The sequence below is a fragment of the Rhododendron vialii genome, chromosome 2a, assembly GCF_030253575.1.
Source record: "Rhododendron vialii isolate Sample 1 chromosome 2a, ASM3025357v1".
NCBI lineage: Eukaryota > Viridiplantae > Streptophyta > Magnoliopsida > Ericales > Ericaceae > Rhododendron > Rhododendron vialii.
In genome coordinates this window covers 22,825,074-22,839,225 of record NC_080558.1, presented here as the reverse complement: position 1 = coordinate 22,839,225, position 14,152 = coordinate 22,825,074, and the positions used below count along the sequence as shown (strand labels likewise).

Sequence of the window (14,152 nt, the reverse complement as noted above, 5' to 3'; positions counted from 1 at the left end):
TAGACCCCTTTGGGGGATTACTTATGGATGGGTTCTGAGGTGGTTATAATTATAGAAAGTCTATGGGTACAGAAAAATTGGTACAAATTTTGTACATAGATTTTTTGTGGGGCCCACTACGGATTTCATACAAATGATCCGAGCAGTTCACTAAATGTAAAAGGGCCCTCGCAAAAATTCAGCTCAATCCGATACTTATAGATATTCGATCTAATCATCTAACTTTTTCATATCCTAAAATTTAAATGAAAAATTAGATGATTGGACTGAACACCTATAAGTAGTGGATTGAGCTGAATTTTTGAAGGAGCCCTTGAAAAACTATTTTACATTTAATGATCAGCTTGGATCATTTGTGTGGGACCCGTAATGGGACCCACAAAAAAATCTGTACAAAATCTGCACCAATTTTTCTGTACCAGTAGCTGGACTCTTATAATTAATACCCCTTGTTTTTTTTACCATCCAAACCCTCTTATTTTATCCTCCTCCATAAATAATACCCTCTCTTATCTTATCATCCCTTTATAAATAATACCCCAAAACTAATCTCGCATCCAATTGGACCCTTAGATATAATAATAACATAACGATTGGTCAAAACCACATAATAATTTTTCCTTAATTATTCATGCAATTTTCTTTTTGCTAAGCTGATACAAGAATTATACAGGCAATTTACTACTTCAAAGTCAAATGGTAGTAAATGCTACTCCATCAATTTCATATTAATAGTCTATCACGAAAAGTCATGTCATTTTTCAAATAAAAAAATCAACTATTTCTTTGTATAATTTTTGGAATTTTTTTGCACTAAATTAAAGTACTAATCCAGATCTTTAATACCGTGCGAAAAAATTTAAAAAATTATGCACGAAAGTAGTTGATTTTTTTATTTAAAAAATGGCATGAAAGATAAAGTGGAACTCTCAATGTTAAATGGAGTTAGGCTCCGTTCCGAAAACCTTCTTAAAAAATAAGTACTTATTTTGCCACTTCTCATTCAAAAATAAGAAGGGCCATTTTACAAAACTCAAATAAAAAATTCCTTTCACATTTTCAAACTCAAAAATAATGTAAATGAAATTTTTTTTTCACCGTTTTAAAAATCTCAATGAGATCTATCAAACAAGATCTATAGTGGTAGGAAAATTATTTGCGTAAACACATGATATGATTTTTGAGCTTGATGCCTTATACAAAAAATAAGACTGTTGCTATGAAAATGGGCGTTGGCGGAGGGAAATCGTACCGGCGGCCGCGCGGGGCCGTCTCCGGCCACCGGATGGCCAATCCGAGCCGTCCAAAAATTCTATAAAAAAAAAAAGAGGGGGCGATCGTGAGAATCAACGGCATCCGAGGTGTGTAGGGTGCTTGATCCGAGCACCCCTTTTCCGTGTATATATGATCAAGCACCCTACACGGAAAATGGGTGTTCGGATCAAGCACCCTACACATCTCGGATGCCGTTACTTCTCTTGTAAGCCCTTTAGGTTTTTTTTTATAGAATTTTTGGACGGCTCAGATCGGCCGTCCGGTAGCCGGAGATGGCCCGGCGAGGCCATCGCTACGATTTCCCTCTCCGGCGCCCATTGGTACCTATGTAAATTCTGAAAAAATAAGTACTACCTTTTTATTTTTTTTAAACAACCCTTATTATTGGACACGAAATAAGTTATTATTTGTTTTTTGAAACGGACTTTTAGCAGTACTTCTTGAAAGCCGAATGGGACCATTGGGACTTGAATAAAATAAAATTGCAGTGGTTGGAGAACCAAAGAGAGCGCCCAAAAGCCAAAATCAAGTAACCAATCTCTCTCTCTCTCTCTCATCAAAAAAAAAAAAAAAATCTCTCTCTCTCTCTTTTTCTCTCTTGATTTTTTAATCCTCCGTTTCTGGGTTTGTAATTGAGTGAGCCGGCGGAGCAGTTATATGCATTTGGTGCAGCTTTTATGAATAGCAGTTAGCTATTGTACGTAACAGCAGTACAGCAAAGAGTTTCAGGATTTGCTGGTTTCATTTTGCATTCCATAATAAGCTGAAGAAAAATCTCCTGTTTTGATCAGATCGAAAGAAATGAGACCAAAGATTTATCTCTTCGGTGATTCAATCACGGAAGAGTCATTCTCGTTCGCTGATGGTGGTTGGGGCGCCTCTCTTGTTCACCACTTCTCACGCACGGTAAGACAATACAACTGTATATACTCCTACATGTGTGCATAACTGGGTTTTTAATTGCGGAATCAGAAAATACTGTATATTAACACCAGTGATAAGGCCAGGCCGTGTATTGGCCGGCCGGACCGTATAGGTCAATACGTAGATAAAGAAGGGCATCGGACTTCCGAAATCTCGATACTAATACGATCGTGACTACCTTTATCTCTAACCTTGGTGTGTGCGCTTATGTATTATGGGGGGCTTATGTTTGGGAATTTTTCACTCCAGTTTCCCAAGTTTGAGGGTTCCTGTTTAAGGATCTATATAATCTCTCTCAAGGTGGTTTGTCGCCAAAATATAAATTCGTTTGGTTGACTGATTGCAAAACGTGCTTGATAAGAATTTTGTGTACAACTGAAAAGACCGGAAAATTTGTCATATAATTTCATTTCATTGTATATATGATATGACTGCAAAAAATACTATTAAGTCTTTTTAAATTCTTTCTTTTTAAAAAAAAAAAAATGACTTGGAATAAATGCCCGAATAAAGATGTGATTCATTGAATTGTTCATTAAAGTCCGTGAAAAAAAAATTGTTCATTAAAGTTGCAACCAAATAATGTAGAACTTTTGTGTTTCTCCAAATTGTTCTGTTTTCACTGTTTCTTGTAATTTTAGATCGATTTATCATCAGGGTATTTAATTTGGGATGGGTTTTTTTTTTTGGGTGGTGGTGGTGGTTACGGTGTTGTGATGATTAGGTGGATGTTGTGGTAAGGGGGTATAGTGGGTACAATACAAGGTGGGCCCTAAGGGCGTTGGACAAGGTGTTTCCTCCGCCGGAGAAGGAGGCGCCGGTGGCCGTGACAGTATTTTTCGGAGCAAACGATGCTTGCCTTCCCGATAGATCCGGCGCCTTCCAACACGTGCCCATTGATGAGTATAAGAATAACCTCTCCTCCATTGTTTCCTTCCTCAAGGTAACCCCGACTCTCTCTCTCTCTCTCTCTCTCTCTCTCTCTCTCTGTGTGTATACACACCCATATTGCGATGCGTGTGCAAATTATGTCGATGCGAAATATGTTTCCAAACAAAATCTTGAGTTGGGATTATACAAACTATGAGATGTAAAGTAGAAAAGAGGGAAGAAGAAATTTGTGGTGGTAGTTTTTTTCGGAGGAAGGTCCAGTCCAGTTATATTCATGTCCAGTCCGATCCAGTTTTGGGCCGTTGGAATTGTTTTTTTTTTTTAGAGCTCGTTATGTCATCTACGCAGAAAATTATCTTGATTGAACATCGATAAGTACATAAACGAAATAGATTTGTACACGAAAATGCGATGACAAAAAATAAATTGAAACTCATAATTGCCCCCCTTTTTTTTTTTTGTACCTATCGATGTTTGACTATGCTAATTTTGTGTGTGTACCTATCGATGTTTGGCCATGCTTACGAAAATGCGATGACAAAAAATAAATTGAAACTCATAATTGCTCTTTTTTTCTTGTACAAATATATTTCGTTTTTCTACATATCTATGTTTAACCATGCTAATTTTTTGCGTGAATAGCATACTCGAAGAGCTCTACAAAATGAAGGATTCCGATCGTGGCCCACAATGGCCGAAAACTGAACCGTACTGGACATGAAAATAATTGGACTGGACCTTCTTCTATTTTTTCTCTTCTTGGCACTTTCGTAAGGTAGTTTCTTTTTTTTTTTTCAATTAATGGAAGAGATCATGTAATCATTTATAAAGTACAAGTATAAATTACATCAGTTGTGAGAGTCCACGAGATAACCAAGCCTAATGGTTAGAACTCCCAAACTCCCAGTGAGATGCAAGAGTTCTGGCCAACTGAGTTAGCCCCACTTGGTGGTTCTTTAGGTAGTTATAAAAGGGTAATTCTGAAGAGAAAACAAAAAAAAAAAACCCCTTTTTTATGTTTAGAAGGGGTAATTTTGAACAAAAAGTGTGAGTTAGCCTCAAAATTGACGTTCACACCAAGAGGGTATTCTCTTTTTAATAGTTTTGGTATATAGATGTGTGTGTGTGTGTTTTACGTTTGCCGCACTGCCCCTGCAATTCTCAACTGTCCCCTGCACTCAAAATAGACTAGCTTTGAATCAGTTGTAAGAAAAAAGAAAAAAAGAAAGCTTTGAAGCAGTATCTCATTTTTCATTATTCGGGTTTTTAATTAGATTATTTCTGTAGTAGGTATGGAATTTGGTATGTGGAATATTTTTTTCGGTTATTTGTTCAGTGGAATCTATATTTTGAAACTCAAAAGATCCCTGTACGGGTTTTTTTGGTGTATCCTAGTTGGATGGTTTATTTCTGTGTCAATCCTGTCATGTCGTGTGACCAATGACTTGTAATGGAATAGACCTCGATTTCACTTGACGACCCAAGCTGCTTATACATGTAGGCTTTAGTGGTTCATCGGTCATACTAAAAATCACATTGATATTGATATAACATCTGAACAGTCATACTAAAAATCACATTGGTCCAACATCTGAATCAACCAACACGAAGCATAAATGACACAAGAGAAATGGATGGTCACTGACTAATCGCCCATTTCTCTTATAACAGATACTATTTGATGATTGATCAAACTGTTAACGATGTTCGATCAACTTGATTGCATAGATCTTGAACACATTTAGACTTACAAGACGAACAGCTTGGATCGGATTGGATTGCCAAGCGATAACGTGGTGGGTCCTGTTTTACATTACCTGAGTGTCATGATCTTGATTCACATTTTTTGGTCTTTGGATTGTGTTTGAAGATTCCCATGTATTTAGATTCATTTAATCCAATGGTTAGTGAACACCGGTACACTAAAAATTGGTACGGTCCACAGAGGATCTTGTGGCCTAATTTCAAAGTTTTCAAGCAAGAGGACTGTTAAGAATTTGGGATGATACCTTTTATCAGTTCAGTTCTCAAGACTCAATATCAAATTGTCTATGTTTAAATTCAATGTTTTATTGTGTCATTTCCCTTTTACCTCTCTTTAGACTTATAAATAGAAAACAAATTGCGGTGAAATTATTCTAGTTGTGCGAAATAGTTTGTGACCAATTGAATTGGAGCCTAAAATTACGTGTCAAAATCATCACTACTTCATAGTCTCAGACACATGGGCATTGATTAGCATAATGTGCTCAGAATCTTATAGTCTTATAACATCAAAAGCTGGCAACACACGTGAGCTAACCACGAGCTCACAGGCCTCAACTCTGCTCACAAAGTTCCTGTACTACGTATGGATTCTACTAATGTTACCTGAGTTATTAAGTATAGCAAGCATAGTTAAGACTTAGATGGCAGCTAAGCATGCACTTAGTTTAATCCTATTGCCATAACTTACTCATTTAGGCATGGCTTACATAAATCATGTCAAACTTCATTAATCAAGAATAGAAAATTTGTCCGATATTCTTCCTGTATGTCATGTATGTGTATACAAGGCTGTACAAGTGTCGTCAGCAGATGAATGGGTCAACAAAGTTTGTATGGGATTGAATCAGTTTGACTCAGGGGTTGCACTTCTGTTAATTTATTTTCCAATAGAACTGTGAAATTTGAGAGGCCCAATGTTGTTGCTACATGGGTAATCATTTCTATATTTTCAGCTGCATTGTGCAATGGGTGGTGCAAAGTTAACTTCTATTATTTTCATTAGCCCTCCTGCAGGTGAGGGATTGCATCAAATGAGATGCACATCACTTTATGACAGTTGGTTGTGAGTCACCAACATAGTTTATTAGATGCTCATCTTTAGGTGGATTGTTGATTCAAATGTAAGTTTCAGTTGAACAAAGTGGGAGAGATTCATAGAGCTACCTATGTGGAGGATTGGTTACTTAAACATAAAGTATTCCTCTTCTTTAGGTCACTTCAATCTTTATAATGTTACTTGCCACAGAAGAAAAAAAAACTAAATACTATTAGAGACTTTACATGCATGGAATGAATATATAAAAACTTGTAGATGTATGTTAATGGATTACTCAAAGTAGTTTCAATTTGTAATTTTTATGAGACTCTAGGCTTTGAAGTTTCTCTTTTCATCATTTGTCATTGACTCATTGTGGGTCCGTGCTAATCACTGCCATCATGTCTCTGAATGGATGTGTGTTTGTGTGCCCACTGTTTTTCTTTTTCTTTCTCCTTTGCTCATTTGTGAGCACTCCATGCCCACCCTTGCAGTTGCACATTGCAATTATAGTAACCATCATTGCAGAGAAATTGCTGTGGTTCTTTCATAATTTCTACCTTGTAGACTTGAAGGGTTTATGCACTCAAGGCACTGTTATTTGGACTAAATTCGGTCCGAAATGGATTGATGCGGCAGCCCGGCATTGGGCATGGTGGGGCCTGCCGCCTGCTTTTCCAACCTGCTGTGGTGATCTGTAAAAAGTTGGTTACTCAGCCGTAATTTTGGGGAACAATCATTTCCTTCGCATGTCATTTAGTGACATTTGAATCAATTTTGTCTTGGATTCTCATTTGTTTTGTAACTTTTGTTGCTAATGAGCTTGAAGTCGCTAATTTCCAAGGATAGAGTGTAGTGTTGTTGTCATGATGTAAATGTAAGTTCTTGACCTTAGTAGCAGGATCCTTCTAAAATGGGTGCGCTCCCAAGACGGGAGCTCGAATCGGCGCTCCCAAGATGGAAGCTTGACTGGAGCTTGCTCCCAACTAAGATGGGAACTTATTGGGTTGTTAAGGCAACTATTTCTCATACTCTGTTATGCCATTGTGGAAATAAAAATACGAAAATTTTATCACTCAAGAAGTTTTGCAAATTGAAAATATCTAACTTCCTATAAGTACCCTTTAAGATCGTGAAAATTCTCATAAGTTATCACTTTTCCTTCAATGGTTAAGTATTTAAAGATACTTTATATACGTATTTACATGAAATCTATACACGCTCCTTAGGCGCTCCCAACCTTAGGAGCTTCTAGGTGCCTCTGCTCCCCCGCACCCGCACCCGCTCCCGCTTCGTGCTACTAAGTTCTTGACTATATAATACTAGTCGACTGGCTTAATGTTTTTAATGCCGTATATATTGGTCCTTTTCCCACTTCATGTAGAATCAGATTTTGTTTTTTCCGAGTACCTATTTCAGGTTATCGTTATCAATTTTCTCATCTTTATCTGATGCCCAAATACTGGAAAAACCATATATTCTCATACACTATCTCGACACAGAGACCGTTCCACTTTACTAGGCAGGTTTACTCATGCCTGTGCGCATTTTTGTTGTGAGGTGTCTTGTATTTGATGTAGTCTCATAATACTATAGAAGGCCTCTTATGGGCTCCGAGGACTGTAGTGCATAGTAGGGTTCTTAAGGCATGTATGATGTAATTTTTTAGTAGCATTTTGGTAATAGATTGTAGTAGACGGAGGCTGTGCGAGAGTTGAGACGGAGGCTGTTCGGATCATCAAAATTCGATTGAAAAATGGGAGGTCCTTAACTTAGCAAGTTGAGGGATCACTCAGTGGAAGGGGACTGGACTAGAGCCTCATTCCAACATGGCTCGATCCTATAAAGCACTGATAATATATATCACTAGTCTCAACTCTTACATAGCCTCCGTCTACTACAATCTGTTACCAAAACGCTACTCAAAAATTACATCATACATGCCTTTAAAACCATACTCTGCACTACATTCCTTGGAGCCCATAAGAGGCCTTCTATAGTATTATGAGACTACATCAAATACAAGACACCTCGCAACAAAAATGCGCACAGGCATGAATAAACCTACCCACATTTACTATGCTACCGGCCCTTTCATATAGAAGAAAGGGCTGGTAGCATAGTAAACGTGGAACGGTCTCTGTGTCGAGATAGTGTATGAGAATATATGGTTTTTCCAGTATTTGGGCATGAGATAAAAATGCGAAAATTGATAACGATAACTTGAAATAAGTACTCGGAAAAAACAAACTCTTATTCTACATGAAGTGGGAAAAGGACCAATATTTATGACATTCAAACCCTTAGCCAATCAACAAGTTTTATATAGTCAAGAACTTACATTCACATCATAACAACACCACTACACTCTATCCTTGGAAATTAGCCACTTCAAGCTCATCAGCAACAAATGAGAATTCAAGACAAGATTGATTCAAATGTCACTAAATGAGGACCTCGTTGTTTGGAGCCTTTCGGGTCATATTTTGATGATTCAAACCATTAACTTGTTTAAAACATATTTTTAAGGGTACCCGAATGAAATTTTCTCAAAATGTAACCGGGAAGTGCTTGATCCAAACATTTGTTACATAGCACAATTCCTATCAAGCTTTAAGAAAAACTGTTTGGATCAAGCACTTCCCGACCATATTTTGAGTTGATTTTTTGTGAGTACCCTTTTAAGAGTACTCTTTTAAACATGTTCTAAACAAGTTGAACGGTTTTGATCATCATAATATGATCCGGAAATCAAAAGTCCGCATTTTAACAAAATGAGGGATCCCTTAGTAGAAGGGGACTGTGAGTGTGTATATATACATACATATATATATATACATACATATATATATATATATACACACACACACACACCACGGATCAAGTGAGGGATCCCTCACTTTGTTAAAATGCGGGACTTTCATTTCCTGATCAAATTTTGAAAATCCGAACCGTTCAATGTGTGCAGAACGTGATTTTAAGGGTCTCCGCGAGAAATGAGCAAAAAAAATGACTGGAAAGGGCTTCATCCGAGCAGTTTTTTTTTAACCGTTCAATGAAAACTGCTCGGATGAAGCCCTTCCTGGTCATTTTTTTTGCTGATTTTACGCGGGTACCCTTAAAATCACGTTCTGATCACTTTGAGCGGCTCGGATGATCGAAATTCAATCGGGAAGGGGAGTCCCGCATTTTAATAAAATGCGGGATCCCTCACCGGAACCTGACTCTGTATATATATACATATATACATCAATACACACACACACACACACACACACACACACACATATATATATATATATATATATATATATATATATATATATATATATATATATGAGTACCCTTCTTATAAGGACCTCATTGATCCCGATCGAATTTCGATGATCCGAGCCGTTCAATGTGATCAGAACGTGATTTTAAGGGTCCTCGTGAGAAATCGTAAAAAAAAAAAATGGCCAGAAAGGGCTTCATCTGAACAGTTCCAAACAGTTTTTATTAAACGGTTTGAAAAAAAACTGCTCAAATCAAGCCCTTTCTGATCATTTTTTTTGACGATTTCTCACGGGTACCCCCTAAAATCACGTTCTGATCACATTGAGCGGCTTGGATCATCGAAATCCGATCGGGAAAGGTGAGAAATGGGGAGGTCTGCATATAAGGTCCTTTATCTTAAGGTCCTTACCGGAAGAGATTATATATATATATATATATAGTACGGATCTAGTCAGGACGTCCTGACCGGAGCTTAGGTCCGGACCACGATCACAGCCGTTGGATTGTGTTTTTGATGGTCTGGATGCACGGATAGTTTGTTCACGCGAACTAAACACAATCCAACGGTTGTGGGAGCAATCCGGACCTAAGCTCCGGTTAGGACGTCCTGATCAGATCTGAACTATATATATATATACGGGGCGGTTCCGCAGACAACCAATTTAACATTTAAAAAAACACACCAAATCTCAATCTCATAGTTCCTAATCAAATTTTTATGATCCGATCCGTTCAATGTGTGCAGAATGTGATTTTAAAGGTGCCCGCAAGAAATTAGTAAAAAATATGATCGGAAAGTGCTTGTTTTGTATAGTTTTTAATTGAACCATTCATTAACTCTGAGCTAAAAATTGCTCAGATCAAGACCTTCTTGGTCATATTTTTTTTCTTGTTTCTCGCAGATATCCTTAAAATCACGTTCTGATTGCATTGAGCAGCTCGGATTATCAAAATTTGATCGGAAACTATGAGGTGTTTTTTTAGGTGTCTAATTAGTTGTCCCCAAAACCGCCCATATATATATATATATATATATATATATATATATATATATATATATATATATATATCGATGTGTGTGTGTGTGTGTGTGTGTGTTGATGTGTCTATTTCAATATGATGTATTTCGTGGTCAACAAAGTTGGGAGGATATGGACCAGTAAAGCAATCCTGCACTAGTTATATTGCATAAGTGGTCCCTCGAGGATCCATTAAAGGAATAGTTGATGCCTATGAAAGGCATTGAGGTCCATTTGTTGCTTTTGTTGTTTGCCACTAAGCCATTCTTGTTCGTGGTATTGCTACTAAATTATAATATAGACAGGTGCTCTATATTATAAGCCCCGGTCCTTGTCATTAAGGACCTTGCACCACATTGCACATGGGTTGTGACATTTCTCTTTTGCGCATGAACGCACTTGTAGGCTGCAAGTGTCTATAGATCTCTCCTTTTCTAATTTCACTTTTGATACTGTAGATACATATGTTAAACTGTTAGACAGAATGTCAAAAGTGCCTGATCAAACTAATAATGAGACTGGTGTCCCATTTGTTGGGTTGGCTGCATGAATCCTTTTTCGTCATTCTATTCTATCAAGGCCCATATTATTCACTAAACTCGCTAAATTCATGTCCTTTTTCACAAACTAATAGCAAACTGAAAATTCAAATGAGATCCCGTTAGAAAAGCCATCTAATGCTGCAGCAAAAATCTAGGTATGTCTGCACATAAATGGAGTCATGTCAATGATTTGGAAGCAGTTGTTTTGATGTCTTATGTAATGGTTCGGGATGAACCTTACATTTACACTGTGCATGACTATATGACTATTCGTTGAATTATTTGAGTTCACTGTATTATATGGTTTTGCATCAGGGGGGCAGTTTAACTAAATCTTGAACATTTTGTAGAGCTTTCAGATCATGTGGAGTTGTATTGATCCTCTTATTTCCTTACACCGTCGCATCCTTTTCTGATCCTATTAAATTGTATTATGTATTAAAAAGTGAAATACGCAAGTCTGTCTAGAATATCTATTTAACTAAGGCAAATGATGGGGTAGCAGAGTTGTTCAGTTGGAATGTATCTGTGGAAAGTAGAGTGGTTTTCTGGTCTGTTTTTATATCGATATGCTTGTCTCTAAATTTTGTTAGTAGTAACTGGTAGTGCTCGTGCATGGCTGTATCTGCTTGTCTCTAGCAATGATATGTTGTAAATACTTGAAGCCTAAATAAATACTTGCTGTAGATTTTGGCTATCCCGGTTTTACCTGGAAGCCCACAATTCCTTGACAATTTGAATAGGAGCACAGATCGCTGACCGCCCTTCTTCCAAAGGATGACAATAGTAATATTATGGATATTTCTCTCCTTTTGCTTATTCAGTGAATTGAATACCCACTTTCGAGATATCTCATATGCTTGGTCCTTCAAATAGTGTATTTAACTGATCTTATTGTCCATATTGCAATTTGCAAATTGCACAGAATCACCACTTGTATTTTTGTACTACCCTGAGCTTTTCTTGGTTAATGATTGCAAATAAGTTGTCTGTTGAAGTACTGTCACTAAACGAACCACCTTCGGTTTGTTAATGTTTGGAAGTCCGTTTTTTTCTGTCCTTCAAACTACTATTATTTTTTTATTAACAATTTTTTTTTTCTTTTCATTACAATGCTTTTTGCTTATTCATAGATCTTTGTTGGATTTCAGAAGCGGTGGCCCGGAACTAATATCATCCTCATCACTCCTCCTCCTATCGATGAAGATGGGCGACTTCTGTAAATTGCTTCGATGCACATTACTGCATTTCTTGAACTTGTTTTTCTACATGGTTTGAGTAATGACATATAAATAGAAACTTTCAACTGAAAACTTATACAAATGATTTGAGATGTTTGAGTCTTATATATCAAACTTTAAGATCAATCGAAGTGGGATACAACTCAAAATGCCATTACCACATCATTCTAATTGAGTGCGATGCATAAGATTTCTTCAAGAATATCATTTTCCGTATGATCATATGCTTTTGCACCTTTTAAACTTCTGTATTCATACATGACATCTTTCATTTTCCTAAGATTTGGTTTGCAACCGTAGGAACTGAATTTATTGTTTCCCAAACCAATGTAGGCATCCTTATGTTGAAAACGCATCAGGGTTGCCTGAGAGGACTAATGAGGCAGCTGGTGCTTACGCAAAAGCTTGTGTGGCCATCGCTAGACAATGTGGAATCCTAGTGGTTGATCTTTGGACCAAAATGCAGGAAGTTCCCGGCTGGCAAAAAGCTTATTTGAGGTCTTCACTCTTTGCGTTATTTTCTTGCAACTTTTTACAGTCTGCCATTGTTGTTGTGTTACCCACTTAGGACCTGGGCTGGGCTGTTCCCAGGGCCTCCGGGCGGTTGTGTCACCCGTATCTAGAAGATAAGTGACATGATGCGGTTATGCGTTTGAACTATTTGCTGACCATACAATTTTATCCCAAGGACAGTGGAGGGAACAAAAATGCCTTTTAAGATTGAAAAACTGACTTTTTTTGAGGATCCAGTTCGATGAAGACGAAATCAATTTCGAAGAAGAATAAACTGACTTCGAAAAAGAATAAACCTACTTCAAGAAGAAGGAAAAGACTAGAAAATTTTAATGCAATCAAGCGGAATCTGATTTTAGAAGAAGAAACCTATTTACAAGAAGAAAAAACCTATTTCCAAAAAGAAGAAACCAACTTCCGAGAAGAAGAAACCGACTTCGAAGAAGAAAAAACCAACTTGGAAGAAGAAAGAATCAACTGGAAAAAAGAAGATTCCGACTTCGAAGAAAAAGGAATTGATTATGAAATCTGAAGTTCCAATTAAATGAAAGAAAAAATTGAAATGCTATCAAGTGGAATCCTTAATACTCCGGAAAACAAAAAGAAAAATGGAAAAAAGATTAATAAAATAAGAAGGCGAATAGAAAAATTTATTAGATAGCCTTTGGTATCTATTAAGTTCTACCTACTTGAACCAATGACTCCCACCATATGAAAGCAGTACTTTTTATTTTAACGTTCTTAGTTGTACGACTGTACCCGTATTCTTGTTTTTAGACTTCCTCGTATTGTCCTATCCCTGTTACTTGTATAGTACCATAGCTGTATCTTGTATCAATATCCATGCTTCATAAATAATGTATTGGAGGATAATGTTTTTGTACTATTTCCAATGCAGTGACGGTTTGCACCTAACTCAAGGCGGCAACAGGATTGTTTTTGAGGAAGTAATTGCGAAACTGAGGGAGGCTGGCTTGAGTCTGGAAACTCTACCGGTAGATCTCCCACGCTTCGACCAGATCGATTATAATGACCCAGTTAATGCTTTTGAGTATTGAACTCATAGGAGATGATCTTCTACCTCTTTCCAAATCAGAATTAGTATGTGATTTGAATTACCACATCTGAACTTGGTTATATTTTTGGGCATGTCCTTTTTGTGAACATTGTTGTGTTCTTCAAACTGATACTCCCCCGTCCCAAAAACTATTTCCCTCTTTTGGATTCCAACATTATGGGGACGCCATCATTACTCGTCATGATATGTGATTTTAAAAAAATTACTCTTTTGTTTTTTTTAAATGCAATGATGTACTAATTGTCTCTTAATTTAAGGGAACATCATAATTGCATTGACTTCTTGTCAATTTCACCATTTTATTCCTTTGACAGAATATTAAAATTAGGTAAAAAGTAAAAAAATTGAACCCAAATATGGTATTGGAGTCAAATCCAAATTGATAGGCTATCATGTCATTGAGGAGCATGGTGACATATTTGCTCCACACTGTGTCCTTTCAAATCAAATTCAAAATTTGAATTTTTAACCTTTTTAAATATTGAAAAATGAGGGGTGAAATGGTAATAGGGACATTCAAAAATAAAAAGTTTTGAAAAAAGCACATCTTTTTGGGACATCTTGAAAAGGAATAAATGCACAACAAAGTG

General features: G+C 36.9%; 1 protein-coding gene across 2 annotated transcripts; it reads left to right on the top strand.

Annotated features, from left to right (window-relative positions):
* The first annotated feature begins 1,776 nt into the window (after positions 1-1,776).
* LOC131316191 (GDSL esterase/lipase At5g45920-like) lies at positions 1,777-13,786 on the top strand. 2 transcript variants are annotated; one of them, XM_058345488.1, is made up of 5 exons: positions 1,777-2,181; positions 2,924-3,142; positions 11,882-11,949; positions 12,305-12,469; positions 13,383-13,786. In XM_058345488.1, the coding sequence occupies exons 1-5, from the start codon at positions 2,077-2,079 to the stop codon at positions 13,540-13,542; spliced, it is 717 nt and encodes a 238-aa protein (XP_058201471.1). In that variant the 5' UTR covers positions 1,777-2,076; the 3' UTR covers positions 13,543-13,786. The 2 variants fall into 2 exon arrangements, with proteins under 2 accessions (XP_058201471.1, XP_058201470.1); XM_058345487.1 differs by having other exon boundaries at positions 1,790-2,181; positions 11,864-11,949.
* The last annotated feature ends 366 nt before the right edge of the window (positions 13,787-14,152 follow it).